General features: G+C 54.2%; 1 protein-coding gene and 1 pseudogene across 1 annotated transcript; both read left to right on the top strand.

The window, feature by feature from the left end:
• The first annotated feature begins 7,425 nt into the window (after window positions 1-7,425).
• On the top strand, window positions 7,426-10,802 carry LOC143695057 (E3 ubiquitin-protein ligase PHF7-like). The gene is made up of 10 exons (XM_077184783.1): window positions 7,426-7,507; window positions 7,832-7,923; window positions 8,009-8,110; window positions 8,398-8,522; window positions 8,599-8,796; window positions 8,832-8,993; window positions 9,209-9,322; window positions 9,469-9,587; window positions 9,742-9,982; window positions 10,520-10,802. The coding sequence occupies exons 1-10, from the start codon at window positions 7,426-7,428 to the stop codon at window positions 10,800-10,802; spliced, it is 1,518 nt and encodes a 505-aa protein (XP_077040898.1).
• An 11,790-nt stretch (window positions 10,803-22,592) lies between these two features.
• LOC143695056 (E3 ubiquitin-protein ligase PHF7-like) lies at window positions 22,593-26,723 on the top strand (annotated as a pseudogene).

Genomic DNA, 26,723 nt, shown 5'->3' with positions numbered 1-26,723 from the left:
GTCACAGCCCCAGCTGGTTCTGCTCTGCCTCAGGCCCGAGCAGGGCCCGTGGGTGCCCTGGGCAGTGCAGGAGCAGCACAGGAGCAGCTGCCAGGGCCTGGGGAGGCACAGGGGTCAGCCTCGGCTCGGTGACACAGCATGCAGGCTGCAGGGGACAGAGCCAGTGGCAGCGGGCATGAGCAGCTCTGCGGGGCTCTGAGCCTGCAGCAGCATCGGCCCCAAGGCTGCTCTGTCCCTGCCTGGCTGATGGGCAGGGCTGGAGGCTTGCAGAGCAGGGGCCATTGTGGGCATGGCTGTCCCAGGAGCTGCCCCCTGGCCCAGCTGGGCCCCACTTGGGCAGGAGGGAGGCTCCCAGCACCCGCATGGCCGAGCAGTTCCTGCCTCCCCCTGCGTCTGCTCTGATCCCCACACTGCCTGCTGCAACAAGAGCCCCTGGGCCAGGCTGTCACAGGGCTGCTTTGCCCTCACCTGCCTCCCTGGCACCAGGGCCCTCCTGCTCTCTGCCAGCCATGGCTGGTGTCTGCGCTGAGTCCCCTCTCCTCCAGTGACATGGTCATTTCGAGGTTTTTATTTCTATCTAACTATGCGGGAAAGAAGAGTGGAGGGGAGTTTGCAGAGCAGGCCCAGAGCCACGAGGCTCTACTCCCTGCTCAGCCCTGCGTGAGCCCTGCTCCTGTCCACCTTCTGCTCCCGTTGTTGCGTTGAGGAACACTGCAGTGTCCTCTGGCTGTTCCTTCCCTGATTCTGGGGAGAGGCAGGTGAGCCTGCAGCACAGGCCCAGAGCCCCGAGGTTTGTTTCATGTTTTAACCTGCATGAATCATCTTTTAGGATAGGTGGAGAAAAAGGAGCAGGCTGCTGAAGTTGCTTCAGTTTCTACCACAAAAAGCAATGTGTTTGTACCACCTACTAGCAGAAAACACCTGTTTTCCAACAGCCTATTACTAAAAATTTGCCTTTCCATGGATCGAGCACAAACGCATCAGGGATCAGCATCCATTGGCAGAACAATGTCTTTTACTAACGACTTACTACAGAACTACTAAAAAGCGGAACACTACTTTTACTAACTGATGGCTTCCATGGAATCTAAGCACTCAACTCCCTTTATGTGGCATATGTGAAGGACAACTGCAAGAAATCCTGCTATTAAATTCATAGCACTGGACAAAGAAATACCTGACTGCTTTTTCAGAGTTTAATGCACTAACAAAATGACACAGGCAGACCTTTTTCTTTTCGAAACTTTTTGAACGTTTTTTCACACCCTCATGTTCTTCCTGATATAGTTGAGATTATCTAAGTAATTAGATTTGGTATCTTTTCAGGCTTCCCATTCATGCCCTGAATATTTTGCCAGACCTTCCTTTTTTTTTTCAATTCTGTGGTTTCCCTCTGGTGTTTTAAATCAGATGTTTCAGTATTTTTACTATCTGTGGTGCTACTCTCTCGGATCTAGTGAAGAGGGCCAAGCAGTGCCGGTCTGCCGGCAGGTCCCAGGCGTCGCTCCTGCTGGCGGCTCCGGGGCAGGAGCGACGCCGGCGCTGCCATGGCCGGGCTTCCCTCAGGTGTCGGCACTGCCAGCCCGGCTCTGCCCAGCGGCCCCGGCGCTGCCATGGCCGGGCTTCCCTCAGGTGTCGGCACTGCCAGCTCGGCTCTGTCGGGGGCTCTGGCACCGCCACGGCGCACGGCAGCTCTGGCACTGCAGCCTCGGCCAGCAGCCCGATCTGCGGACTGGGACCCCGCAGCGGCCGCACGCTTCTCCCTGAGCCCGAGCAGCGACTGCACCCTCCCAACAGCGCGCCGGGAATGCGCCCACGACCAGCGCGGGCTCGGCTCTGGGCAGGAACCGCCCCGCCCCTCACACCCGCCCGCCCCTTCCCGCCCTCCGGCCCCGCCGCGCGGCGCCCGCGCTGTCATGGCGGCTCTCGCCCACAAGGCAGCGCCCTGAGCCCTGCAATGGCGCCGGCAACGTTCTGGCACTCTGGAAGGCGCGGGCGGGCACCTCTTGCAAACTGGGCCATACGTCCCATTTCCTGAAGAAAACACGTCCTGTCGTGCCTGGCCTCTACACACTTCCGAGCCTGATCAACAAGAACAGACGTTTAACCTGTGACACACATTGCAGCCTACAAGCTCGAAGTGATGGCCAGGTGTTAGAAAAGCAAAGTAATTGTTGCTAGAATTGTCTTTTAAGACTCAGGGCTGGGCACGTTTCACTGATCTCAGACCCAGAAGGAGGTTGACAAAGCTTGGGAAGAAGGATGCCCACTGATAGTGGACACAAAGCATGCAGAATTTAGGGGCCCTAAGAACATCTGCTAGAACTGCCAAGATAAAGAAAACATTCATGAAGCCAACTCAGGAAATATGCTGAGATGAGCACCAGCTGAGTAAAATAGAGTGTGATGTTTGCAGGCAACAGGACTTTGGCACCCAGATTATCCTGGGGCTGGCCATGGGATGGTTCTGATCACCAGAACACATGAAAAGACGGTGCAGTGCAAGCGCTGGGCATTGTGCTTCATAGAAGCCAGATGAAAAAGCTGGGGAGACTGTGCTGGATTCTTGTGTGGTATCTGCCCCTTCTGTGTAAAATGCCAATCACTTGTTTTAAAATTTTAAAAGTAATAAATTAGTTACAAAAATAGTAATAAAAATTAGAGAAATAAGAATTTGGACAATTAAGAGTTAGGACAATAAAGGACAATAAAAAAAGCCAAGAATTACAGATGTCTGGGTGCTCTGCTCTGCCTCAGAACACACTTTGCTAACAAAAGATTACAAGTAATAGCCTGTTGCTTATTCATATATCTCATACACGATGCCAAAATTCTTTTCAAACAATGGGTGTTTTCTTGTGAGTGTCAACCCCTCCCTCATCTTGTAAATCAATTGTCTTGGTCCCTCAAAGTCTGGTTCTTCCCGATAAGGAGGCAATATTTCTTCTCTTAGAGTTTTGGCGTCTTGTTACTGTTATCTCTGCTTGAGCTATTTAGAAAAAGTATCTTTCACAGTTTCTGTAGCCTAAAACTATATTCACCACACTACTTTAAAAGATTAGTATAGGACTACAAAAAAGGATTAATACAACATAACTTTCCAACATAACACATATAGTATTAATTTTAATATTTGCGAAAAGCCAATCATATAATACCCATTTTTCACACCTTCTCTGCTCCTTCTTCTTCTCAAAATATATTGTAAACCTGACTAAAAAACCTACTTAGAGCCATGCTCAGTGCCTTATTCTGAAAACTTACAGCTGACGTACAGGTTTAGCACCTTACAGAGCAGGTTTGAGGCCCTGGAACTGGAGGGACAGACAAGTGATGAAGTGGGCACAAGTCCTTCTGGAATAGAGGGGGCACCTAGGGCAAGTCAGCCAACACCATGCATCGTGACCACCTCTGTTCCAGGGGAAGGCAGGGTCCTTGCAGGCCTTCCCAAAAGCATCTCAAGGGAAGGTTTCCATCTCCCCCTGCCCTGTTTCCTTGACTTTAGCTGAATCTTTCTCTGACAGAAAGACAGGAAGCTCAGGTGTGTTAGGAGATTAGTGTGAGCATTGGCAGAGGTGAACGGTGAGGAATCCAGAGGCTTGTGCAACTCTCTTCCATGAAGAGTCCCTTGTTGTATATTTCCAATAAACCAGAGCTGAAATGGCAAGGCAGCGATTGGGGAAATACAGCACTGAGACAATAAAGCTGTAACATGCCTTGTTTTGAGAGGGACAAGTAAGACAAGAAACATTCAAACAGCAAATACTGAGAAGATGAAGAAAAAGCCAAATTTTTCTAAGGTTTTCTAATGTTTGTTTTCTTCTCTGCACCTTTTGAAGATTGCCTATATCCTATTTCCATTGTTTTCTTTTTTCCTGTCTTGAGAATGAATTTTGCATTCTGGATATTTTAAGTCAGACATAAGACAAGTTCCATATTGCTTGGCAATCATGAAAAGGTAAGTTTAGAGGTAACATCCATTATCTTTGATGATTGGATCAGACTCAATTTTAAATAGCCTTGTATGTCATGCTCATATGCAAAGATGCTAGATTGATCCTTTGAAGGGCATTAAACCAAGAAACAAGTACTTCAAAAGCTCTGGAGGTGGCTGCCATGGTGAGTTTCCCTGAGGTGTCACAGCCCCAGGCCTGCTCCATGGCAGATTTCCTGAGGGCTGGCAGTCCCAGCCCCGTCCCATGGCCGGTTTCCCTGAGGTGTCACATCCCCATCCCGCTCCATGGCCAGTTTCCCTGAGGTGTCACAGCCCCATCCCGCTCCATGGCCGGTTTCCCTGAGGTGTCACAGCCCCAGCCCCGCTCCATGGCCGGTTTCCCTGAGGGCTGGCAGTCCCAGTCCTGCTCCATGGCCAGGTTCCCTGGTCACTTTGAGGTGCTGTTCCTCTCTCTCTATGGGAGAAAGAAGAGGCCGGGGAGCTTGCAGAGCAGGCCTAGAGCCACGAGGGCTCTACTCCCTGCTCAGCCCTGCGTGAGCCCTGCTCCTTCCCTCCTTCTCCTCCCGCTGTCAGCTCGTACTGACACTCGGCCTGAGCCCAGCATTCCCTTTTGGGGCCAAGGGAAATCTCTGCTCCTGCCTCTGGCACAGGGTGCTCTGCCAGCAGGTCAGGGAAGGAGACAGCCCCAGAGAGAGGCGTGAGCAGTGGAGGAAAGCCAACATCACTGCAGTCTTGCAAAAGGGCACCAAGAAGGAGCCAGGAAAGTGCAGGCCCATCAGCCTCAGCTCCATCCCCAGAAAGGTGACAGAACAGCTCCTCTTGGATGCCATCTCTGAGCCTGTGCAGTAACAGGAATGGAAACCATGCTTGACCAATCCCACAGCCCCCTCTGCTGCAGTGACTGGCTGGGTTTGTGAGGGGAGAGCAGTGGTTGTTGTCAGCAGGGACTTCAGCAAGGCTTTGTCCCTGCCTCCCCTAACAGGCTCCTGAGGCAGCTCAGGGCCAGTGGGGCAGAGAAGTGGCCAGGGCAGCTCCAAACTCAGATAGCTGTGAGCTCAGGGGGCCGTGCTGGGGCCAGCCTTGTTTGCCTTATTCCCCAGTGACCTGGCAGAAGGGACAGAGCGCTGCCTCAGCGTTTGCTGATGGGACAGAACCGGGAGCAGGGGCTGAGGCACCACAAGGCTCTGCTGCCCTTCACTGAGACCTGGACAGGCCTAGAGAGTTGAGCAGAGAGGGACCAATTGAAATTGCACTGGGGAAAGCCTCTAGAAGAGCTTCAGGCTTTGTAATTACCAGGCAACAGAAGTGTTTTAGTACACTGGAGTCTATAATGGTGTCTTGTAATGTCGAGTCAGGGAAACCCCTGCTTCTGTGGGTGTTCCAGGACCAGTTCCTTGTATGTATGTCAAGAAAGTCTTGGAGAGAAACATGAATGAATTCAGAAACTTCCCCAGATATTATTTTGGATTTTCACAATTTTCTGGAATGCCAGGTGAAGTGTAAGGATGCCAAAAGGAAAGTGAAAGCAAACCAATAAATCTTTAAAACATCAGAAGCCTCTCCAGTTTGTTCCTTGAAGAAGTTGCCAAACAATATCACTTTTGAAATCCTTTGAAAGATCTAATAGGAAAAAAGCATTGGCCAAAAGTGCTGCCCTGTGTTTCTGAACAGCAACATGCATTTTGTGTTGATGCAAGGTTTGTACCAGGGTTTGGGGTTTTTGTGTGTGTGTGTGCTTTGAATGTGAGTGTTTGCAGGACTATTAATAATTAGACCATGTACTGAAGAGAACATGTTACTGTGTTGTGCTGTCCAGTGCTGAAGAGGGTTGAGACAGAGCAGGTAGCTGTGTGTCTGTGTGTAACTTGCATGAGCAGCACCGGAGCAGTGCCCAGGGCCTGGAGAAGCAAACGGGTTCTTCCCGGTGCTGAGGACAAAGCGTCCAGAGCTCGGGATTGTCCGGCCAAGCTCTTCTGGCTCCTTGTGCTTTGAGCCCTGGCCAGGAGCCCTGCAGAGCCCCGGGTGCAGCTTCCCAACTTCCCCCTCTTCCTCTGCCTCCTCCCTTCCTCCAGGGTAAAGGCACTCCCTGGCATTGCACTGGCTGTGCCTCCATCCTAGACCAGTGAAGGGATCGTTTCCCAGCCAAGGTGGCTCTCCCATGGAGACAGGAAAATGGACAAACTCCTGCTGCCCCAGCATCAGGCAGGTGCAGGGTGTCCCTGCCTGTCAGCCCCTGCCCTGCTTCCCAGAGATCCCACTGCTTGTTCTAGAAGTCATGGATCTGGATTTCCAGGAGCATGTTTACATAGACATCAATGACAAAAATTGACAAGAATTGTTTGTGCGTCTCTTCCTGATTTCTTTCCAAGATATTTTCTAGTAGGAAAGCATGGACCAAACTGGCAAAGTTCCTATAATGCAGGAAACAAATGCTCCTGCCTTTGACTTGAGTTGAGAACTGTTGCAAGCACTCCTGTCAAACGTACACAGAACATTCTCAGTGAATTTTCTGAGTTTCCACAGAGTCAGTAGAAAAGATGACGTTTCTAAGGAGCTTAATACAAATTTTTCCATTTATATGAATTGTCAAAGTTATTAGTTCATAGGATGACAGGATAACACAGGTCTGGAGGCAGCTGTGGTGGTCTCCAGGTTTATCTCCTGTAGCCAGTGGTGATCAGCAGCAGCATCAAATCAGGTTCATCTTAGTTTTCTCCAGACAGGTCTTGAGGAAAACATCAGTTCACCTAGAGCAGGGATTGAATCTCTGCCGTGCAGGAGACTCCGCACGGGCTCTCTGGGCCACCGGCTGCCAGGGGCAGGAGCAGAGATTTCCCTTGGCCGGGGCCGGAGCCCTGGCGTGGCAGTGCCTGAACAGCACCTTCCTGCCTGCAGTACCACCCTCGATGGCTGCCCCAGGGCCTGGCATTTGACCCTGCACTTGCTGCAGGAGTCCTGGCCCTGGTTCCACCCTGAGCAAACGCTCGGACCCATCTCAGAGCCTCGGTGCCCGAGGGGGCCGCCACAAGTGGATGCCAGGGACCTGAGGCCATGGCTGCCCCAATTTTGGGTACACGGTGCTGATGTCAGAGTGGCCATTGTGACCTGTGCGACCAAGGCCACAAAAGGGAACGCTGGGCTCAGGCCGAGTGTCAGTGCGACCTGACGACGGGAGGAGAAGGTAGGGCAGGGACGTGGCTGCTCAGGGACCAGAGGGGCCCCACACCTCGGGGCTCTGGGCCTGTGCTGCAGGCTCACCTGCCTCTCCCTTCCCAGAATCAGCGGAGGAACAGCCAGAGGACACTGTGGTGTTCCTTAACGCAGCGACGGGAGGAGAAGGCGGACAGGAGCAGGGCTCACACAGGGCTGAGCAGGGAGTAGAGCCTCGTGGCTCTGGGCCTGTTCTGCAAACTCCCCCCCCCCACTCTTCTTCCTCCCATAGAGAGAGAGGACCAACACCTCGAGCGACTATGTCACTGGAGGATAGAGACTCCGCGCCGACACCGGCCATGGCTGGCAGCAAGCAGGAGGGCCCTGGTGCCAGGGAGGCAGGTGAGGGCAAAGCAGCCCTCTGACAGCCTGGCCCAGGGGCTCTTGTTGCAGCAGGCAGTGTGGGGATCAGAGCAGAGGCAGGGGGAGGCAGGAGCTGCTCAGCCATGCCGGGGCCGGGAGCCTCCTTCCTGCCCATGTCGGGCCCAGCTGGGCCAGGGGGCAGCTCCTGGGACAGCCGTGCCCGCAATGGCCCCTGCTGTGCAAGGCCTCCAGCCCTGCCCATCAGCCAGGCAGGGACAGAGCAGCCTTGGGGCCGATGCTGCTGCATGCTCAGAGCCCCGCAGAGCTGCTCATGCCCGCTGCCACTGGCTCTGTCCCCTGCAGCCTGCATGCTGTGTCGCCGAGCCGAGGCTGACCCGGACATGTGCGGTGACAAACTGGAGAAGGGTGGGCTCTGTGCCCACGTGTTCTGCATGGTGAGTGACTCCGGGCGCTCCCTCCACCGTTGCAATGAGCAGCTCCTGCCGCCCTCTCCTCATCAGCTCCTCCCCTTGCCTGCAGCTCTTCGCCACTCTTCTATCTCGCCAAGAGAATCACCACGTTGGACTCATGGGCTTTCTCCCTCGGGATCTCCTAATTGCAGTCCGGCGGGCGGCACAGAAGGTGAGAGCGTGACAAGAGCAGGGAGATTTGTGCCTGGCGAGGTTTGCCAGAGCTTAGCGCAGAGAGCAGGAAAGAAAGGCCGGCCCAAGAGCCGCGACAAAGTCTGGCTCCCAGCAGCTGTGGCACAGAGGCCCTGGCACAGGAGCCTCCCTCCTCCACCAGGCGGCTCTGTGGGCTGGGACCCGGCAGCGGCCACATCCTGCGCCCTGCCCGGAGCCGTGGGGCTGCCAGGGGAGCCCTCGAGGCTGCTGCTGCTGCTGCTGATGGGGCTGCTTGGCTCTTTCCAGTACTGCTGCGTCTGCGGCCAGAGCGGGGCAACCATCATGTGCTCTGTGCCGGAGTGTGACAGATGGTTCCACCTGCCTTGTGCCAAGGAGGGCGGCTGTGTCAATGTATACGTTACTCCGTTCAGGTACCTCATCTCTCTTTGTGGCCCCCCCTGGGGAATGACCCAGCATTTCTCACTGTCCCCATCCATTTTCCTCCAGGTCCTTCTGCCCTGAGCACCGTCCAGAGCAGGAGGTGGAGGCGACTCCAGAGCCGGACACCATTTGCCCCATCTGCATGGAGCCTGTGGAGGACAGAAAGACCTTCACAACCCTGGTGTGCCCAACGTGCAAAAGGGCCTGGTTCCACAGGGACTGCATCCAGGTTGGAGCCCTCCCCTCAGCCCTGGGGCACAGCAGGTGCTCAGCAGCAGCAGCAGCAGCAGCAGCAGCAGCAGCAGCAGCAGCAGCAGCAGGGCCTCGCTCACCCTGCCTGTGTTTGCCCTGCAGGGACTGGCCATGAGCGCTGGTGCTTTATATTTCCAGTGCCCCCTGTGCAGAGACAGTGGGGAATTCCCTGTTGAAATGTTCATCATAGGGATCCGAATCCCCTTCAGGTTGGTGTCCTTCTGCCTGGCCCACCAGCCAGGAGGGTACAAGTGCTGTGCTGTGCCAGGCCCTGCCCCAGGAGCCCTGGCCCTGCCCTGTCCCGTGAGTCTGGGCTTCAGCTTCGTGCCCAACTTGGAAAAGCGCTGGAGAAAGAGCAGGGACACCCTGGATCTCCATGAGGGGAGGGCAGCAGAAATTCATCATCTCTTCCTTTCTCCATCAGACAGCCGACATGGGAGGACAACGATGCCTTTGCGGAGCTAGGAGAGAGGCATGGCCAGTGCAATGCCAGGGATTGCCTTTACCCTGGAGGCAGAGAGGAGGCAGAGGAAGAGGGGTAAGTTGGGATGCTGCACCTGGGGCTCTGCAGGGAACCTGTGTGTCCACAAGGGCTCAAAGCGGGAAGAACCAGAAGCATTTGGCCAGACAACCACCTTCTGGCACACTTTGTTCTCAGTGCTATGAGCCTGTTTCCCTCCCCAGGCCCTGGGAATTGCTCCTGTGCTCCTCCTGTGCTGCCGAGGGCACCCATAGGCGCTGCTCTGGCCTGAGAAACAGCACACACAGATGGGAGTGTGACACCTGTGCTGGGCTCGGAACATGTATGAGTCAAAGCCCCCCTGTGTCCCTGGGCTGGGGGCAGTGCCCAGGCCGGGCTTGGCAGAGTGCGTCCACTGCTGGAGGGCTGGGGGCACTGCTCTGGCCTGGCCTGGCCTGGGCCTGGGGGGCCTTTGACATTCCCGCTTGCCCTTACAGCCTCCAGGGTTGAGTCAGAGCTCAATGGCCCCAGGCTGGCCAGACAGTCAGGACTGGAATCTGCTCATGGCTCCTTAGAATCTGAGGCCATCATGCCCAGCTCCCACAGCCCTGTGCCATTGGTGCTGGTTTCCCCATCGCCATCTCCAGAGACGAGCAGCCACAGCAGGCCTCAACACGCAGCGTGGCAGCAGGCGCTGCCATCTTCCTCACTGGACACCAGGAGAATCAGTAGATCAAGGTCAACATGCAGCAGGTCCTCTGACCCTGAGAACAGGGTCCATTCCAGACGTTCTGGGCCCGGCCGCAGGCAAAGCCGCTCTCGCCAGCAAGGTCGGGCCCAGAGTCCATGTGTCCGCTCCAGGAGTCCCCGTGACAGGAACAGTGGGACAGGGCCAAGGGCTGAGAGGCCCAGGCAAAGGGAGACACCTGCACGGACGTCCCCCAGACGCAGCCGCTCCCACCAGCAAGGCCGGGCCCAGAGTCCCCCTGTCCGCTCCAGGAGTCCCTGTGACAGGAGCAGGGGGACAGGGCCATGGGCTGAGAGGCCCAGGCAAACGGAGCCACCATCACAGGCATCCCCCAGACACAGCCGCTCCCACCAGCAAGGTCGGGCCCAGAGTGCACCTGTCCGCTCCAGGAGTCGACGTGACAGGAGCAGGGGGACAGGGCCAAGGGCTGAGAGGCCCAGGCAAACGGAGCCACCATCACAGACATCCCCCAGACGCAGCCGCTCCCGCCAGCAAGGCTGGGCCCAGAGTCCACCTGTCCGGTCCAGGAGTCGCCGTGGCAAGAGCAGCAGGAAAAGGCGAAGGACTGAGAGGCCCAGGCGAAGGGACACGTCATCGGGGACGCCCCCCAGACGCAGCCGCTCCCGCCAGCAGCGCCGGGCCTCGACTCAAACTGTGCGGTCCAGGAGTCGCCAGGACAGGAGCAGGAGGACAGCAGCGAGTGCTGAGAGGCCCAGGCGTAGGGGGACATGGTCGGGGACATCCCGCAGGAGCAGCCGCTCGCACCAGCGACGTCGGACCTCAGCTGGGACCTCCAACAGCAGCACGTAGCGTCATCTTTTCTTTCTAGTCCATGTGTTGCTTGCCGGAAGTGAAGGTGAGAACGCTCAGTGCAGGGACCTTGAGATGTGCAGGTCTGTGAGAAAACCATATCAGCTCTTGATGTTTCTATTGGCAGGAAAGAAGTCTGTGCTAAATACCTTGATTTCTGTGTACCCGTGTATTCAGTGAAAAGTCACTTAAGGATGTGGCTAATTACAAAGGACTCTTGTTCCTGCCTTTAGACTCCAACCTCTGATGTTTCCCCACTGCTTACCCTTGATAATGAACCACTCCTTAATGGGCTTGGATATGCTTAGGGAGACATTCAGAGCAAGGTGGCTCTTAGGGAAGCTGTCTCTGAAAAGGACATGTGCTGTGTTGCTATCTTTGAACAATCTCATTTCAGTAAAGCCAAAAAAAGAAGAAAGAAGAGAGTGAGGCACTGCCTCAAGTGGCTGAAGACAACTTTGACAGTATTGCTGCGGATTTGAAAGACTTGATTGGACCTTCAAAGAACAAACCAGAATAGATGGAGGAAATACCCTGGGGCAAAGAGGATGCACAGGACTCTGCCCCAGATGACCATTTGGGACCTTTGCCTGAGAACGACACAGCTCAGAAGCTGAGTACTTTCACGTTTTCCTACTTTGGAGGCACAGAGGAGTTGGGCATCAAAGAAGGCAACAGCAGAACCCTTCTAACATGCCATTGCTAAGGAAGAGCTTCTGGCAGGCACTGTAGGGCAATACGGTGTAAAGAAGGTCAGGGTCCAGGGGATTTTCAGCAGCAGAAGTCAGTAATTAGGCAGAAGCATTTTCATCTTCATTTCTGCTTGCCAGGGCTGTGGTAGATTAATGAGAGGTAACTCTTGCTTGCATCTCAGGAATTCTGAAAGGCATGCTTTGAGAAGGCATTGGGGTTTCTGCTGAGTGGTGAAAAAGCTGGTTCTCATGCCCTGAATTCCTCAAACGGGTTAAAAGGTGACACACCAGTCATATCAAGTTTCATAGAACCCAACAAGATTTTAAAGGAAATGTGCGTTAATGTAGAGGGAGGAGCAAAGTCCGGGAGCTGACCCCAAGATCCATGCGCATTCTGTTTGTTACTGAATTCTACTCTTGGACCTTTAGAAAAAAGAAACGGAATGACACATGATCTTTGGGGTGTCCTAACCTTAGATAAAATGAGGCCGTCTGAAATGAAGATGAAACAACATTAAATCGAGTCCCAGTCATGTAGGAGAGAAAAGAAACCGCGAGAAGTTATCCACAATATTAAAAAACCCAACGCAACAGCACAAAGCAACGAGTCCCCCACACTTGTGCTGAACTGAGAAGGTATTCATGGTCTTCTGAATGCAATGACAAATGTTTAAGAATACATAAGGGATCCCTAGAACAAAGTGGAGCAGAGATGTAGCTTAGAAAATCTGGCAGGGGCAGATTCTGTCCTTCCCAAATCTGTCTTCTCCACTCTAAGTATTTCACTTGAAAGGAGGAATTTTTCCTGACCAGTAGGGGAAGAATCTGGTTTTGGCTTTTTTTCTCTATGGGTGCTGTCATTGCAGAGCCTTATGCCCTTGGAACAATAAAGCCGGTAAAAGCCACATGGCAAGAGGATCCACGTTTCCAAGACAGCAGTTCTGAGGGTGATGATGAGCCTGAGATGTCAGAGATTGAACAGGACCAAGAAACGCAAGTTCCATTTCTCTTTGTTGTCTACTTGGCTGTAGTAGTTGGATGCTGTGGGAATATTAACTCAGGAAATGGGAAACGGACATTGCACACCTCTGAGCAACCAAAGTCATCTCGGAAAATCGTTTGTGCTGCACAGAGTCAAAACTCCCAGCAGCACATTTGATGTGAAGATGAATATGGGAAGAGAGAGTTGAGCACAAGAAATTAACTGGGTCATTTTGGTTGGACCAACTCCAAAGTGAGTTTGGCTAAAAGCCAAAGACACAGTCAGTTTTCTCTCTAAAAGTGGGTTTTGTAAAATAAAAAGCTCTATTTGGGGTTCCTAGGGAATAAAGCTTTTCACTGTATACCATTTTTCTGAAGCACTAGAGTTTGAAATCATGTTCATGGAATTTGATAGTACAATTTAGGATGCTCAAATCCCTTTGTCCTTGTCTAGGTTTCTTTCTTTACCACGCACAGGAAGTGCTAGAGTTTTTTTCTTCTCCAAAGATGATGAACGCCTAAGAGGTATGACAGAATTTCTTCAACCCCTTTTGTATTTTTTTTCCCTTTTAAACCCTTCCTGGAATTCAGTGAGGAGGAAAAAATGCTGCCAAGTTATGAAAGTTTTCTAGTCAAAATTTGCCACCCTTATTTGTGATCCAAGTTGTGGTAGAATCCTGTGAGAAAGTCCTGGTAAAAGAGAGGTCAAGCAGATTTCTGGCTTTCTTGTCTTTCAGACAATTACCGAATAGCAATCTGGACTTTTAGAGTTTACCAGAAGCTTAGTCACTTGTCAGGTTACCTAGACATTTTGGATCCTTTCAGGTATTTAAATCATCTTTAACTTTTTCCTCTCTTTCTGGTGTTACCGTTAGAAACGTTTGAGTGTTCTTCTTGTGAGCCACGTATGTCCCTGTGGTTCTTTGTGCTAATGCATCTGGGGCTTTCTCTTCTGAATCCAGTCAATTTTGTATTTAGAAAGAAAGACAACAACAACCAAAGGAAACATACACACAGTGCCCAAAACCTGCACAGGCCACCAAAACAATTGCTGGTTCTATTTTGTAGACTAGAGTCTTAAGACAAGCTTAAAGGATGTGCCTTCCATGAGACTGATGAGATAACTGTGATGAAAGGCACTGCTGTGTTCACACAGTTAGCGGCCTGCAATCTTCCAGCCAGCCTGGGTGTGTTGAAATGGAGAGCTCAGGCCTCAGCAGGCCTCAGTTCTGGGGGAAGGTGTGGGGTGCTGGTGCTGAGCTTCAAATGAAAGAGCTGCAATTTCACTGCAATTCAGATTGCAGCATGTTGAGGAAAACTGCTGCTGCCTTTCTTTCCATGTTCTTAGCACAGCAGGCCGCAGTAGGGAACATTTCTGCTGAAGCCAAGGTGTGGTGGGGGGCAGGAGAACAGGAAGGATGGTGAAGAATTGATTTCTGATTTTAGTGCTGTGTTGGTCATGATTGTTAGGAGCAGCAGCACAATCACAAGCGTTTAAGCCTATTAATTGGTTGTTTCTTTTGTGCAGAGGGTCCACAGTTATTTTGTAGATTGGTAGAACTCAGTGAAGAAAAAGAGGGTTAGGAAGACAGACGTAGATTATTGCTTGAGGTGAGTATGTAACATCTGTTCCCTGGTAAGTCTGGGGGAAAGCTGAGCCTGGGGAGGGATTGCAGGTATGAATGTGCATGCAAAATGAATTCAGGACCTCGAGAAGAGCTTTAAATTTGTAATGAAGAGGGAAGAGAAGTTTTTTAGTGTAGCGGTGTGTAGAACATCTCGTTGTGTGGTCCAGTCAGGTAAACCGCTACATCTCTGTACGTTACAGGTGCAGTTACTTAACTGTATGTAAGGATAGTGAATGTAGAGACTTCTCCTAATAGTGGATTCAGAAACTTCTTGGAAGAATTTGTTAGATTTTCATTATTTTCTGGAACGCCGAAGGAAGCATAAGGATAGCCTATAGGAAGTGCAAGCAAACCAATAAACCTTTTACTGATTAGAAGCGAGTCATGTTTGTTTCTTGAAGGAGTTGCCAAACAACGTTACTTTCAAAATCCTTTCAAAGGTCTAACAGGGATCAATAGCAGCAAACCCTGTTAGGCCGTGTTTGGGAGCTGGGGCTGAGGCTCTTGTGTCCTGGGGAGCCACGGGAAGGCTCCAGTCCTGACTGTGCGGCCAGGCCGGGGCCATGGAGCTCCAGCCCATCCCTGGTGGATGCAAGGGCCAGCAGGAATGTCAAGGGACCCCAGGGCCGGGCCAGGCCAGGCCAGAGCAGCGCCCCCAGCCCTCCAGGAGCGGATGGGCTCTGCCAAGCCCAGCCTGGGCACCGCCCCCAGCCCAGGGACAGGCGGGTGCTTTGCCCAAGAGCCGTGCCCAGAGCAGCAGAGCTGTCACAGCCCCAGCTGGTTCTGCTCTGCGTCAGGCCCGAGCAGGGCCCGTGGGTGCCCTGGGCAGTGCAGGAGCAGCACAGGAGCAGCTGCCAGGGCCTGGCGAGGCACAGGGGTCAGCCTCGGCTCGGTGACACAGCATGCAGGCTGCAGGGGACAGAGCCAGTGGCAGCGGACATGAGCAGCTCTGCGGGGCTCTGAGCCTGCAGCAGCATCGGCCCCAAGGCTGCTCTGTCCCTGCCTGGCTGATGGGCAGGGCTGGAGGCTTGCAGAGCAGGGGCCATTGCGGGCACGGCTGTCCCAGGAGCTGCCCCCTGGCCCAGCTGGGCCCCACTTGGGCAGGAGGGAGGCTCCCAGCACCCGCATGGCCGAGCAGCTCCTGCCTCCCCCTGCCTCTGCTCTGATCCCCACACTGCCTGCTGCAACAAGAGCCCCTGGGCCAGGCTGTCACAGGGCTGCTTTGCCCTCACCTGCCTCCCTGGCACCAGGGCCCTCCTGCTCTCTGTCAGACATGGCTGGTGTCTGCGCTGAGTCCCCTCTCCTCCAGTGACATGGTCACTTCGAGGTTTTTATTTCTGTCTCACTATGCGGGAAAGAAGAGTGGAGGGGAGTTTGCAGAGCAGGCCCAGAGCCACGAGGCTCTACTCCCTGCTCAGCCCTGCGTGAGCCCTGCTCCTGTCCACCTTCTGCTCCCGTTGTTGCGTTGAGGAACACTGCAGTGTCCTCTGGCTGTTCCTTCCCTGATTCTGGGGAGAGGCAAGTGAGCCTGCAGCACAGGCCCAGAGCCCCGAGGATTTGTTTCATGTTTTAACCTGCATGGATCTCCTTTTAGGATAGGTGGAGAAAAAGGAGCAGGCTGCTGAAGTTGCTTCAGTTTCTACCACAAAAAGCAATGTGTTTTTACTAGCAGAAAACACCTGTTTTCCAACAGCCTATTATTAAAAATTTGCCTTTCCATGGAACCAGCAGGAACGCATCAGGGATCAGCATCCATTGGCAGAACAATGACTTTTACTAACTACTTACTACAGAACTACTAAAAAGCGGAACACTACTTTTACTAACTGATGGCTTCCATGGAATCTAAGCACTCAACTCCCTTTATGTGGCGTATGTGAAGGACAACTGCAAGAAATCCTGCTATTAAATTCATAGCACTGGACAAAGAAATACCTGACTGCTTTTTCAGAGTTTAATGCACTAACAAAATGACACAGGCAGACCTTTTTCTTGTCGAAACTTTTTGAACGTTTTTTCACACCCTCATGTTCCTCCTGATATAGTTGAGATTATCTAAGTAATTAGATTTGGTATCTTTTCAGGCTTCCCATTCATGCCCTGAATATTTTGCCAGACCTTCCTTTTTTTTTTCAATTCTGTGGTTTCCCTCTGGTGTTTTAAATCAGATGTTTCAGTATTTTACTATCTGTGGTGCTACTCTCTCGGATCTAGTGAAGAGGGCCAAGCAGTGCCGGTCTGCCGGCAGGTCCCAGGCGCCGCTCCTGCTGGCGGCCCCGGGGCAGGAGCGACGCCGGCGCTGCCATGGCCGGGCTTCCCTCAGGTGTCGGCACTGCCAGCCCGGCTCTGCCCAGCGGCCCCGGCGCTGCCATGGCCGGGCTTCCCTCAGGTGTCGGCACTGCCAGCCCGGCTCTGCCCAGCGGCCCCGGCGCTGCCATGACTGGGCTTCCCTCAGGTGTCGGCACTGCCAGCCCGGCTCTGCCCAGCGGCCCCGGCGCTGCCATGGCAGAGCTTCCCCCAGGTGTCGGCACTGCCAGCTCGGCTCTGTCGGGGGCTCTGGCACCGCCACGGCGCACGGCAGCTCTGGCACTGCAGCCTCGGCCAGCAGCCCGATCTGCGGACTGGGACCCCGCAGCGGCCGCACGCTTCTCCCTGAGCCCGAGCAGCGACTGCACCCTCCCAACAGCGCGCCGGGAATGCGCCCACGACCAGCGCGGGCTCGGCTCTGGGCAGGAACCGCCCCGCCCCTCACACCCGCCCGCCCCTTCCCGCCCTCCGGCCCCGCCGCGCGGCGCCCGCGCTGTCATGGCGGCTCTCGCCCACAAGGCAGCGCCCTGAGCCCTGCAATGGCGCCGGCAACGTTCTGGCACTCTGGAAGGCGCGGGCGGGCACCTCTTGCAAACTGGGCCATACGTCCCATTTCCTGAAGAAAACACGTCCTGTCGTGCCTGGCCTCTACACACTTCCGAGCCTGATCAACAAGAACAGACGTTTAACCTGTGACACACATAGCAGCCTACAAGCTCGAAGTGATGGCCAGGTGTTAGAAAAGCAAAGTACTTGTTGCTAGAATTGTCTTTTAAGACTCAGGGCTGGGCAAGTTTCACTGATCTCAGACCCAGAAGGAGGTTGACAAAGCTTGGGAAGAAGGATGCCCACTGATAGTGGACACAAAGCATGCAGAATTTAGGCGCAATAAGGACATCTGCTAGAACTGCCAAGATAAAGAAAACATTCATGAAGCCAACTCAGGAAATATGCTGAGATGAGCACCAGCTGGGTAAAATAGAGTGTGATGTTTGCAGGCAACAGGACTTTGGCACCCAGATTATCCTGGGGCTGGCCATGGGATGGTTCTGATCACCAGAACACATGAAAAGACGGTGCAGTGCAAGTGCTGGGCATTGTGCTTCATAGAACCCAGATGAAAAAGCTGGGGAGACTGTGCTGGATTCTTGTGTGGTATCTGCCCCTTCTGTGTAAAATGCCAATCACTTGTTTTAAAATTTTAAAAGTAATAAATTAGTTACAAAAGTAGTAATAAAAATTAGAGAAATAAGAATTTGGACAATTAAGAGTTAGGACAATAAAGGACAATAAAAAAGGCCAAGAATTACAGATGTCTGGGTGCTCTGCTCTGCCTCAGAACACACTTTGCTAACAAAGGATTAACCCTTACAAGTAATAGCCTGTTGCATATACATATATCTCATACACGATGCCAAAATTCTTTTCAAACAATGGGTGTTTTCTTGTGAGTGTCAACCCCTCCCTCATCTTGTAAATCAATTGTCTTGGTCCCTCAAAGTCTGGTTCTTCCCAATAAGGAGGCAATATTTCTTCTCTTAGAGTTTTGGCGTCTTGTTACTGTTATCTCTGCTTGAGCTATTTAGAAAAAGTATCTTTCACAGTTTCTGTAGCCTAAAACTATATTCACCACACTACTTTAAAAGATTAGTATAGGACTACAAAAAAGGATTAATACAACATAACTTTCCAACATAACACATATAGTATTAATTTTAATATTTGCGAAAAGCCAATCATATAATACGCATTTTTCACACCTTCTCTGCTCCTTCTTCTTCTCAAAATATATTGTACACCTGACTAAAAAAACCTACTTAGAGCCATGCTCAGTGCCTTATTCTGAAAACTTACAGCTGACTTACAGGTTTAGCACCTTACAGAGCAGGTTTGAGACCCTGGAACTGGAGGGACAGACAAGTGATGAAGTGGGCACAAGTCCTTCTGGAATAGAGGGGGCACCTAGGGCAAGTCAGCCAACACCATGCATCGTGACCACCTCTGTTCCAGGGGAAGGCAGGGTCCTTGCAGGCCTTCCCAAAAGCATCTCAAGGGAAGGTTTCCATCTCCCCCTGCCCTGTTTCCTTGACTTTAGCTGAATCTTTCTCTGACAGAAAGACAGGAAGCTCAGGTGTGTTAGGAGATTAGTGTGAGCATTGGCAGAGGTGAATGGTGAGGAATCCAGAGGCTTGTGCAACTCTCTTCCATGAAGAGTCCCTTGTTGTATATTTCCAATAAACCAGAGCTGAAATGGCAAGGCAGCGATTGGGGAAATACAGCACTGAGACAATAAAGCTGTAAGATGCCTTGTTTTGAGAGGGACAAGTAAGACAAGAAACATTCAAACAGCAAATACTGAGAAGATGAAGAAAAAGCCAAATTTTTCTAAGGTTTTCTAATGTTTGTTTTCTTCTCTGCACCTTTTGAAGATTGCCTATATCCTATTTCCATTGTTTTCTTTTTTCCTGTCTTGAGAATGAATTTTGCATTCTGGATATTTTAAGTCGGACATAAGACAAGTTCCATATTGTTTGGCAATCATGAAAAGGTAAGTTTAGAGGTAACATCCATTATCTTTGATGATTGGATCAGACTCAATTTTAAATAGCCTTGTATGTCATGCTCATATGCAAAGATGCTAGATTGATCCTTTGAAGGGCATTAAACCAAGAAACAAGTACTTCAAAAGCTCTGGAGGTGGCTGCCATGGTGAGTTTCCCTGAGGTGTCACAGCCCCAGGCCTGCTCCATGGCAGATTTCCTGAGGACTGGCAGTCCCAGCCCCGTTCCATGGCCGGTTTCCCTGAGGTGTCACAGCCCCAGGCCTGCTCCATGGCAGATTTCCCTGAGGTGTCACAGCCCCAGCCCCGCTCCATGGCCGGTTTCCCTGAGGTGTCACAGCCCCAGCCCCGCTCCATGGCCGGTTTCCCTGAGGGCTGGCAGTCCCAGCCCCGCTCCATGGCCGGTTTCCCTGAGGTGTCACAGCCCCTGCCCCGCTCCATGGCCGGTTTCCCTGAGGTGTCACAGCCCCATCCCGCTCCATGGCCGGTTTCCCTGAGGTGTCACAGCCCCAGCCCCGCTCCATGGCCGGTTTCCCTGAGGGCTGGCAGTCCCAGTCCTGCTCCATGGCCAGGTTCCCTGGTCACTTTGAGGTGCTGTTCCTCTCTCTCTATGGGAGAAAGGAGAGGCCGGGGAGCTTGCAGAGCAGGCCTAGAGCCACGAGGGCTCTACTCCCTGCTCAGCCCTGCGTGAGCCCTGCTCCTTCCCTCCTTCTCCTCCCGCTGTCAGCTCGCACTGACACTCGGCCTGAGCCCAGCGTTCCCTTTTGGGGCCAAGGGAAATCTCTGCTCCTGCCTCTGGCACAGGGCGCTCTGCCAGCAGGTCAGGGAAGGAGACAGCCCCAGAGAGAGGCGTGAGCAGTGGAGGAAAGCCAACATCACTGCAGTCTTGCAAAAGGGCACCAAGAAGGAGCCAGGAAAGTGCAGGCCCATCAGCCTCAGCTCCATCCCCAGAAAGGTGACAGAACAGCTCCTCTTGGATGCCATCTCTGAGCCTGTGCAGTAACAGGAATGGAAACCATGCTTGACCAATCCCACAGCCCCCTCTGCTGCAGTGACTGGCTGGGTTTGTGAGGGGAGAGCAGTGGTTGTTGTCAGCAGGGACTTCAGCAAGGCTTTGTCCCTGCCTCCCCTAACAGGCTCCTGAGGCAGCTCAGGGCCAGTGGGGCAGAGAAGTGGCCAGGGCAGCTCCAAACTCAGATAGCTGTGAGCTCAGGGGGCCGTGCTGGGGCCAGCCTTGTTTGCCTTATTCCCCAGTGACCTGGCAGAAGGGACAGAGCGCTGCCTCAGCGTTTGCTGATGGGACAGAACCGGGAGCAGGGGCTGAGGCACCACAAGGCTCTGCTGCATTCAGTGAGACCTGGACAAGCTTAGAGAGTTGAGCAGAGAGGGACCAATTGAAATTGCACTGGGGAAAGCCTCTAGAAGAGCTTCAGGCTCTGTAATTACCAGGCAACAGAAGTGTTTTAGTACACTGGAGTCTATAACGGTGTCTTGTAATGTCGAGTCAGGGAAACCCCTGCTTCTGTGGGTGTTCCAGGACCAGTTCCTTGTATGTATGTCAAGAATGTCTTGGAGAGAAACATGAATGAATTCAGAAACTTCCCCAGATATTATTTTGGATTTTCACAATTTTCTGGAATGCCAGGTGAAGTGTAAGGATGCCAAAAGGAAAGTGAAAGCAAACCAATAAATCTTTAAAACATCAGAAGCCTCTCCAGTTTGTTCCTTGAAGAAGTTGCCAAACAATGTCACTTTTGAAATCCTTTGAAAGATCTAATAGGAAAAAGCATTGGCCAAAAGTGCTGCCCTGTGTTTCTGAACAGCAACATGCATTTTGTGTTGATGCAAGGTTTGTACCAGGGTTTGGGGTTTTTGTGTGTGTGTGTGCTTTGAATGTGAGTGTTTGCAGGACTATTAATAATTAGACCATGTACTGAAGAGAACATGTTACTGTGTTGTGCTGTCCAGTGCTGAAGAGGGTTGAGACAGAGCAGGTAGCTGTGTGTCTGTGTGTAACTTGCATGAGCAGCACCGGAGCAGTGCCCAGGGCCTGGAGAAGCAAACGGGTTCTTCCCGGTGCTGAGGACAAAGCGTCCAGAGCTCGGGATTGTCCGGCCAAGCTCTTCTGGCTCCTTGTGCTTTGAGCCCTGGCCAGGAGCCCTGCAGAGCCCTGGGTGCAGCTTCCCAACTTCCCCCTCTTCCTCTGCCTCCTCCCTTCCTCCAGGGTAAAGGCACTCCCTGGCATTGCACTGGCTGTGCCTCCGTCCTAGACCAGTGAAGGGATCGTTTCCCAGCCAAGGTGGCTCTCCCATGGAGACAGGAAAATGGACAAACTCCTGCTGCCCCAGCATCAGGCAGGTGCAGGGTGTCCCTGCCTGTCAGCCCCTGCCCTGCTTCCCAGAGATCCCACTGCTTGTTCTAGAAGTCATGGATCTGGATTTCCAGGAGCATGTTTACATAGACATCAATGACAAAAATTGACAAGAATTGTTTGTGCGTCTCTTCCTGATTTGTTTCCAAGGTATTTTCTAGTAGGAAAGCATGGACCAAACTGGCAAAGTTCCTATAATGCAGGAAAAGCATCCTCCTGCCTTTGACTTGGGTTGAGAACTGTTGCAAGCACTCCTGTCAAACGTACACAGAACATTCTCAGTGAATTTTCTGAGTTTCCACAGAGTCAGTAGAAAAGATGACGTTTCTAAGGAGCTTAATACAAATTTTTCCATTTATATGAAATGTCAAAGTTATTAGTTCATAGGATGACAGGATAACAGAGGTCTGGAGGCAGCTGTGATGGTCTCCAGGTTTATCTCCTGTAGCCAGTGGTGATCAGCAGCAGCATCAAATCAGGTTCATCTTAGTTTTCTCCAGACAGGTCTTGAGGAAAACATCAGTTCACCTAGAGCAGGGATTGAATCTCTGCCGTGCAGGAGACTCCGCACAGGCTCTCTGGGCCACCGGCTGCCAGGGGCAGGAGCAGAGATTTCCCTTGGCCGGGGCCGGAGCCCTGGCGTGGCAGTGCCTGAACAGCACCTTCCTGCCTGCAGTACCACCCTCGATGGCTGCCCCAGGGCCTGGCATTTGACCCTGCACTTGCTGCAGGAGTCCTGGCCCTGGTTCCACCCTGAGCAAATGCTCGGACCCATCTCAGAGCCTCGGTGCCCGAGGAGGCCGCCACAAGTGGATGCCAGGGACCTGAGGCCATGGCTGCCCCAATTTTGGGTACACGGTGCTGATGTCAGAGTGGCCATTGTGACCTGTGCGACCAAGGCCACAAAAGGGAACGCTGGGCTCAGGCCGAGTGTCAGTGCGATCTGACGACGGGAGGAGAAGGTAGGGCAGGGACGTGGCTGCTCAGGGACCAGAGGGGCCCCACACCTCGGGGCTCTGGGCCTGTGCTGCAGGCTCACCTGCCTCTCCCTTCCCAGAATCAGCGGAGGAACAGCCAGAGGACACTGTGGTGTTCCTTAACGCAGCGACGGGAGGAGAAGGCGGACAGGAGCAGGGCTCACGCAGGGCTGAGCAGGGAGTAGAACCTCGTGGCTCTGGGCCTGTCCTGCAAACTCCCCCCCCCCACTCTTCTTCCTCCCATAGAGAGAGAGGACCAACACGTCGGGCGACTATGTCACTCCAGGAGAGGGACTCAGAGCAGACAGCTGCCATGGCTGGCAGCAAGCAGGAGGGCCCTGGTGCCAGGGAGGCAGGTGAGGGCAAAGCAGCCCTGTGACAGCCTGGCCCAGGGGCTCTTGTTGCAGCAGGCAGTGTGGGGATCAGAGCAGAGGCAGGGGGAGGCAGGAGCTGCTCGGCCATGCCGGGGCCGGGAGCCTCCCTCCTGCCCAAGTCGGGCCCAGCTGGGCCAGGGGGCAGCTCCTGGGACAGCCGTGCCCGCAATGGCCCCTGCTGTGCAAGGCCTCCAGCCCTGCCCATCAGCCAGGCAGGGACAGAGCAGCCTTGGGGCCGATGCTGCTGCAGGCTCAGAGCCCCGCAGAGCTGCTCATGTCCGCTGCCACTGGCTCTGTCCCCTGCAGCCTGCATGCTGTGTCGCCGAGCCGAGGCTGACCCGGACGTGTGCGGTGACAAACTGGAGAAGGGTGGGCTCTGTGCCCACGTGTTCTGCATGGTGAGTGACTCCGGGCGCTCCCTCCACCGTTGCAATGAGCAGCTCCTGCCGCCCTCTCCTCATCAGCTCCTCCCCTTGCCTGCAGTTCTTCGCCACTCTACTATTTCGGCAAGAGATGGACTGCGTTGGACTCATGGGCTTTCTCCTTCGGGATCTCCTAATTGCAGTCCGGCGGGCGGCACAGAAGGTGAGAGCGTGACAGATTTGTGCCTGGCGAGGTTTGCCAGAGCTTAGCGCAGAGAGCAGGAAAGAAAGGCCGGCCCGACAGCCGCGACAAAGCCTGGCTCCCAGCAGCTGTGGCACAGAGGCCCTGGCACAGGAGCCTCCCTCCTCCACCAGGCGGCTCTGTGGGCTGGGACCCGGCAGCGGCCACATCCTGCGCCCTGCCCGGAGCCGTGGGGCTGCCAGGGGAGCCCTCGAGGCTGCTGCTGCTGCTGCTGATGGGGCTGCTTGGCTCTTTCCAGTACTGCTGCGTCTGCGGCCAGAGCGGGGCAACCATCATGTGCTGCAAGGAGTACTGTGACAGATGGTTCCACCTGCCCTGTGCCAAGGAGGGCGGCTGTGTCAATCAATACATTACCCCGTTCAGGTACCTCCTCTCCCTTTCTGGCCATCACTCGTGAAGGATCCAGCATTTCTCACTTTCCCCTTTGCTTTGCCCCCAGCTCCTTCTGCCCTGAGCACCGTCCAGAGCAGGAGGTGGAGGTGACTCCAGAGCCGGACACTGTTTGCCCCATCTGCATGGAGCCTGTGGAGGACAGAAAGACCTTCACAACCCTGGTGTGCCCAATGTGCAAAAGGGCCTGGTTCCACAGGGACTGCATCCAGGTTGGAGCCCTCCCCTCAGCCCTGGGGCACAGCAGGTGCTCAGCAGCAGCAGCAGCAGCAGCAGCAGGGCCTCGCTCACCCTGCCTGTGTTTGCCCTGCAGGGACAGGCCATGCGCGCTGGTCTTTTATGCCTCAAGTGCCCCCTGTGCAGAGACAGTGAGACATTCCTTGTCGACCTGTTTCTCTTGGGGATCCGAATCCCCTTCAGGTTGGTGTCCTTCTGCCTGGCCCACCAGCCAGGAGGGTACAAGTGCTGTGCTGTGCCAGGCCCTGCCCCAGGAGCCCTGGCCCTGCCCTGTCCCGTGAGTCTGGGCTTCAGCTTCGTGCCCAACTTGGAAAAGCGCTGGAGAAAGAGCAGGGACACCCTGGATCTCCATGAGGGGAGGGCAGCAGAAATTCATCATCTCTTCCTTTCTCCATCAGACAGCCGACATGGGAGGACAACGATGCCTTCGCGGAGCTAGGAGAGAGGCATGGCCAGTGCAATGCCAGGGATTGCCTTTACCCTGGAGGCAGAGAGGAGGCAGAGGAAGAGGGGTAAGTTGGGATGCTGCACCTGGGGCTCTGCAGGGAACCTGTGTCTCCACAAGGGCTCAAAGCGGGAAGAACCAGAAGCGTTTGGCCAGACAACCACCTTCTGGCACACTTTGTTCTCAGTGCTATGAGCCTGTTTCCCTCCCCAGGCCCTGGCAATTGCTCCTGTGCTCCTCCTGTGCTGCTGAGGGCACCCATAGGCGCTGCTCTGGCCTGAGAAACAGCATAGACAGATGGGAGTGTGACACCTGTGCTGGGCTTGGAACGGGTATGGGTCAAACCCCGGTGTCCCTGGGCTGGGGGCAGTGCCCAGGCCAGGCTTGGCAGAGTGCGTCCACTGCTGGAGGGCTGGGGGCACTGCTCTGGCCTGGCCTGGCCTGGGCCTGGGGGGCCTTTGACATTCCCGCTTGCCCTTACAGCCTCCAGGGTTGAGTCAGAGCTCAATGGCCCCAGGCTGGCCAGACAGTCAGGACTGGGGCCTTCTCATGGCTCCCCAGATTTGGAGGCCTTCAGCAGCAGCTCTCATAGCCGCAGGCCATTGGGTCTGGCGCACCAAATTCTGTCTGCAGAGACGAGCAGCCACAGCAGGCCCCAACACGCAGCATGGCAGCAGGTACTGCCATCCTCCTCGCTGGACAGCAGCAGCCCCAGCACATCAAGGTCACTGTACAGCAGCTCCCCTGACTCTGAGGACAGGGTCCATTCCAGACGTGCTGGGCCCGGCCGCGGGCGAAGCCGCTCTCGCCAGCAAGGTCGGGCCCCAAATCGACTTGTGCCCTTGAGGAGTCGGCGTTACAGGAGCAGCTGTAGAAGACCAAGGGCTGAGAGACCCCGACGAAGGGAGACACCTGCATGGGCGTCCCCCCAACACAACCACTCCCGTCAGCAAGGTTGGGCCCAGAGTCCAGCTGTCCGCTCCAGGAGTCGCCATGAAAGGAGCAGCGAAACAGGGCCAAGAGCTGAGAGGCCCAGGCAAAGGGAGACATCGTCAGGGGCATCCCCCAGACGCAGTCGCTCCCGCCAGCAAGGTCAGGCCCCAAATCAACCCATCCAATCAAGGAGTCGCCGTGACAGAAGCAACAGAACAAGGCCAAGGACTGAGAGGCCCAGGCAAAGGGAGACATCTGCACGGACGTCCCCCAGACGCAGCCGCTCCCGCCAGCAAGGCTGGGCCCAGAGTCCACCTGTCCGGTCCAGGAGTCCGTGTGACAGGAACAGGGGGACAGGGCCAAGGTCTGAGAGGCCCAGGCAAAGGGAGCCACCATCACAGACATCCCACAGACACAGCCGTTCCCGCCAGCAAGGATGGGCCCAGAGTGCACCTGTCCGCTCCAGGAGTCGACGTGACAGGAGCAGTGGGACAGGGCCAAGGGCTGAGAGGCCCAGGCAAACGGAGCCACCATCACAGACATCCCCCAGACGCAGCCGCTCCCGCCAGCAAGGCTGGGCCCAGAGTCCACCTGTCCGGTCCAGGAGTCGCCGTGACAGGAGCAGCAGGACAAGGCCAAGGACTGAGAGGCCCAGGCGAAGGGACACGTCTTCGGGGATGCCCCCCAGATGCAGCCGCTCCCGCCAGCAGCGCCGGGCCTCGACTCAAACTGTGCGGTCCAGGAGTCGCCAGGACAGGAGCAGGAGGACAGCAGCGAGTGCTGAGAGGCCCAGGCGTAGGGGGACATGGTCGGGGACATCCCGCAGGAGCAGCCGCTCGCACCAGCGACGTCGGACCTCAGCTGGGACCTCCAACAGCAGCACGTAGCGTCATCTTTTCTTTCTAGTCCATGTGTTGCTTGCCGGAAGTGAAGGTGAGAACGCTCAGTGCAGGGACCTTGAGATGTGCAGGTCTGTGAGAAAACCATATCAGCTCTTGATGTTTCTATTGGCAGGAAAGAAGTCTGTGCTAAATACCTTGATTTCTGTGTACCCGTGTATTCAGTGAAAAGTCACTTAAGGATGTGGCTAATTACAAAGGACTCTTGTTCCTGCCTTTAGACTCCAACCTCTGATGTTTCCCCACTGCTTACCCTTGATAATGAACCACTCCTTAACGGGCTTGGATATGCTTAGGGAGACATTCAGAGCAAGGTGGCTCTTAGGGAAGCTGTCTCTGAAAAGGACGTGTGCTGTGTTGCTATCTTTGAACAATCTCATTTCAGTAAAGCCAAAAAAAGAAGAAAGAAGAGAGTGAGGCACTGCCTCAAGTGGCTGAAGACAACTTTGACAGCTGCGGATTTGAAAGACTTGATTGGACCTTCAAAGAACAAACCAGAATAG

Source organism: Agelaius phoeniceus, chromosome 11, assembly GCF_051311805.1.
Source record: "Agelaius phoeniceus isolate bAgePho1 chromosome 11, bAgePho1.hap1, whole genome shotgun sequence".
NCBI classification, from domain to species: Eukaryota; Metazoa; Chordata; class Aves; order Passeriformes; family Icteridae; genus Agelaius; species Agelaius phoeniceus.
Note: the sequence above shows the minus strand (reverse complement) of the source record. Positions and strands in the feature narration are given on the sequence as shown.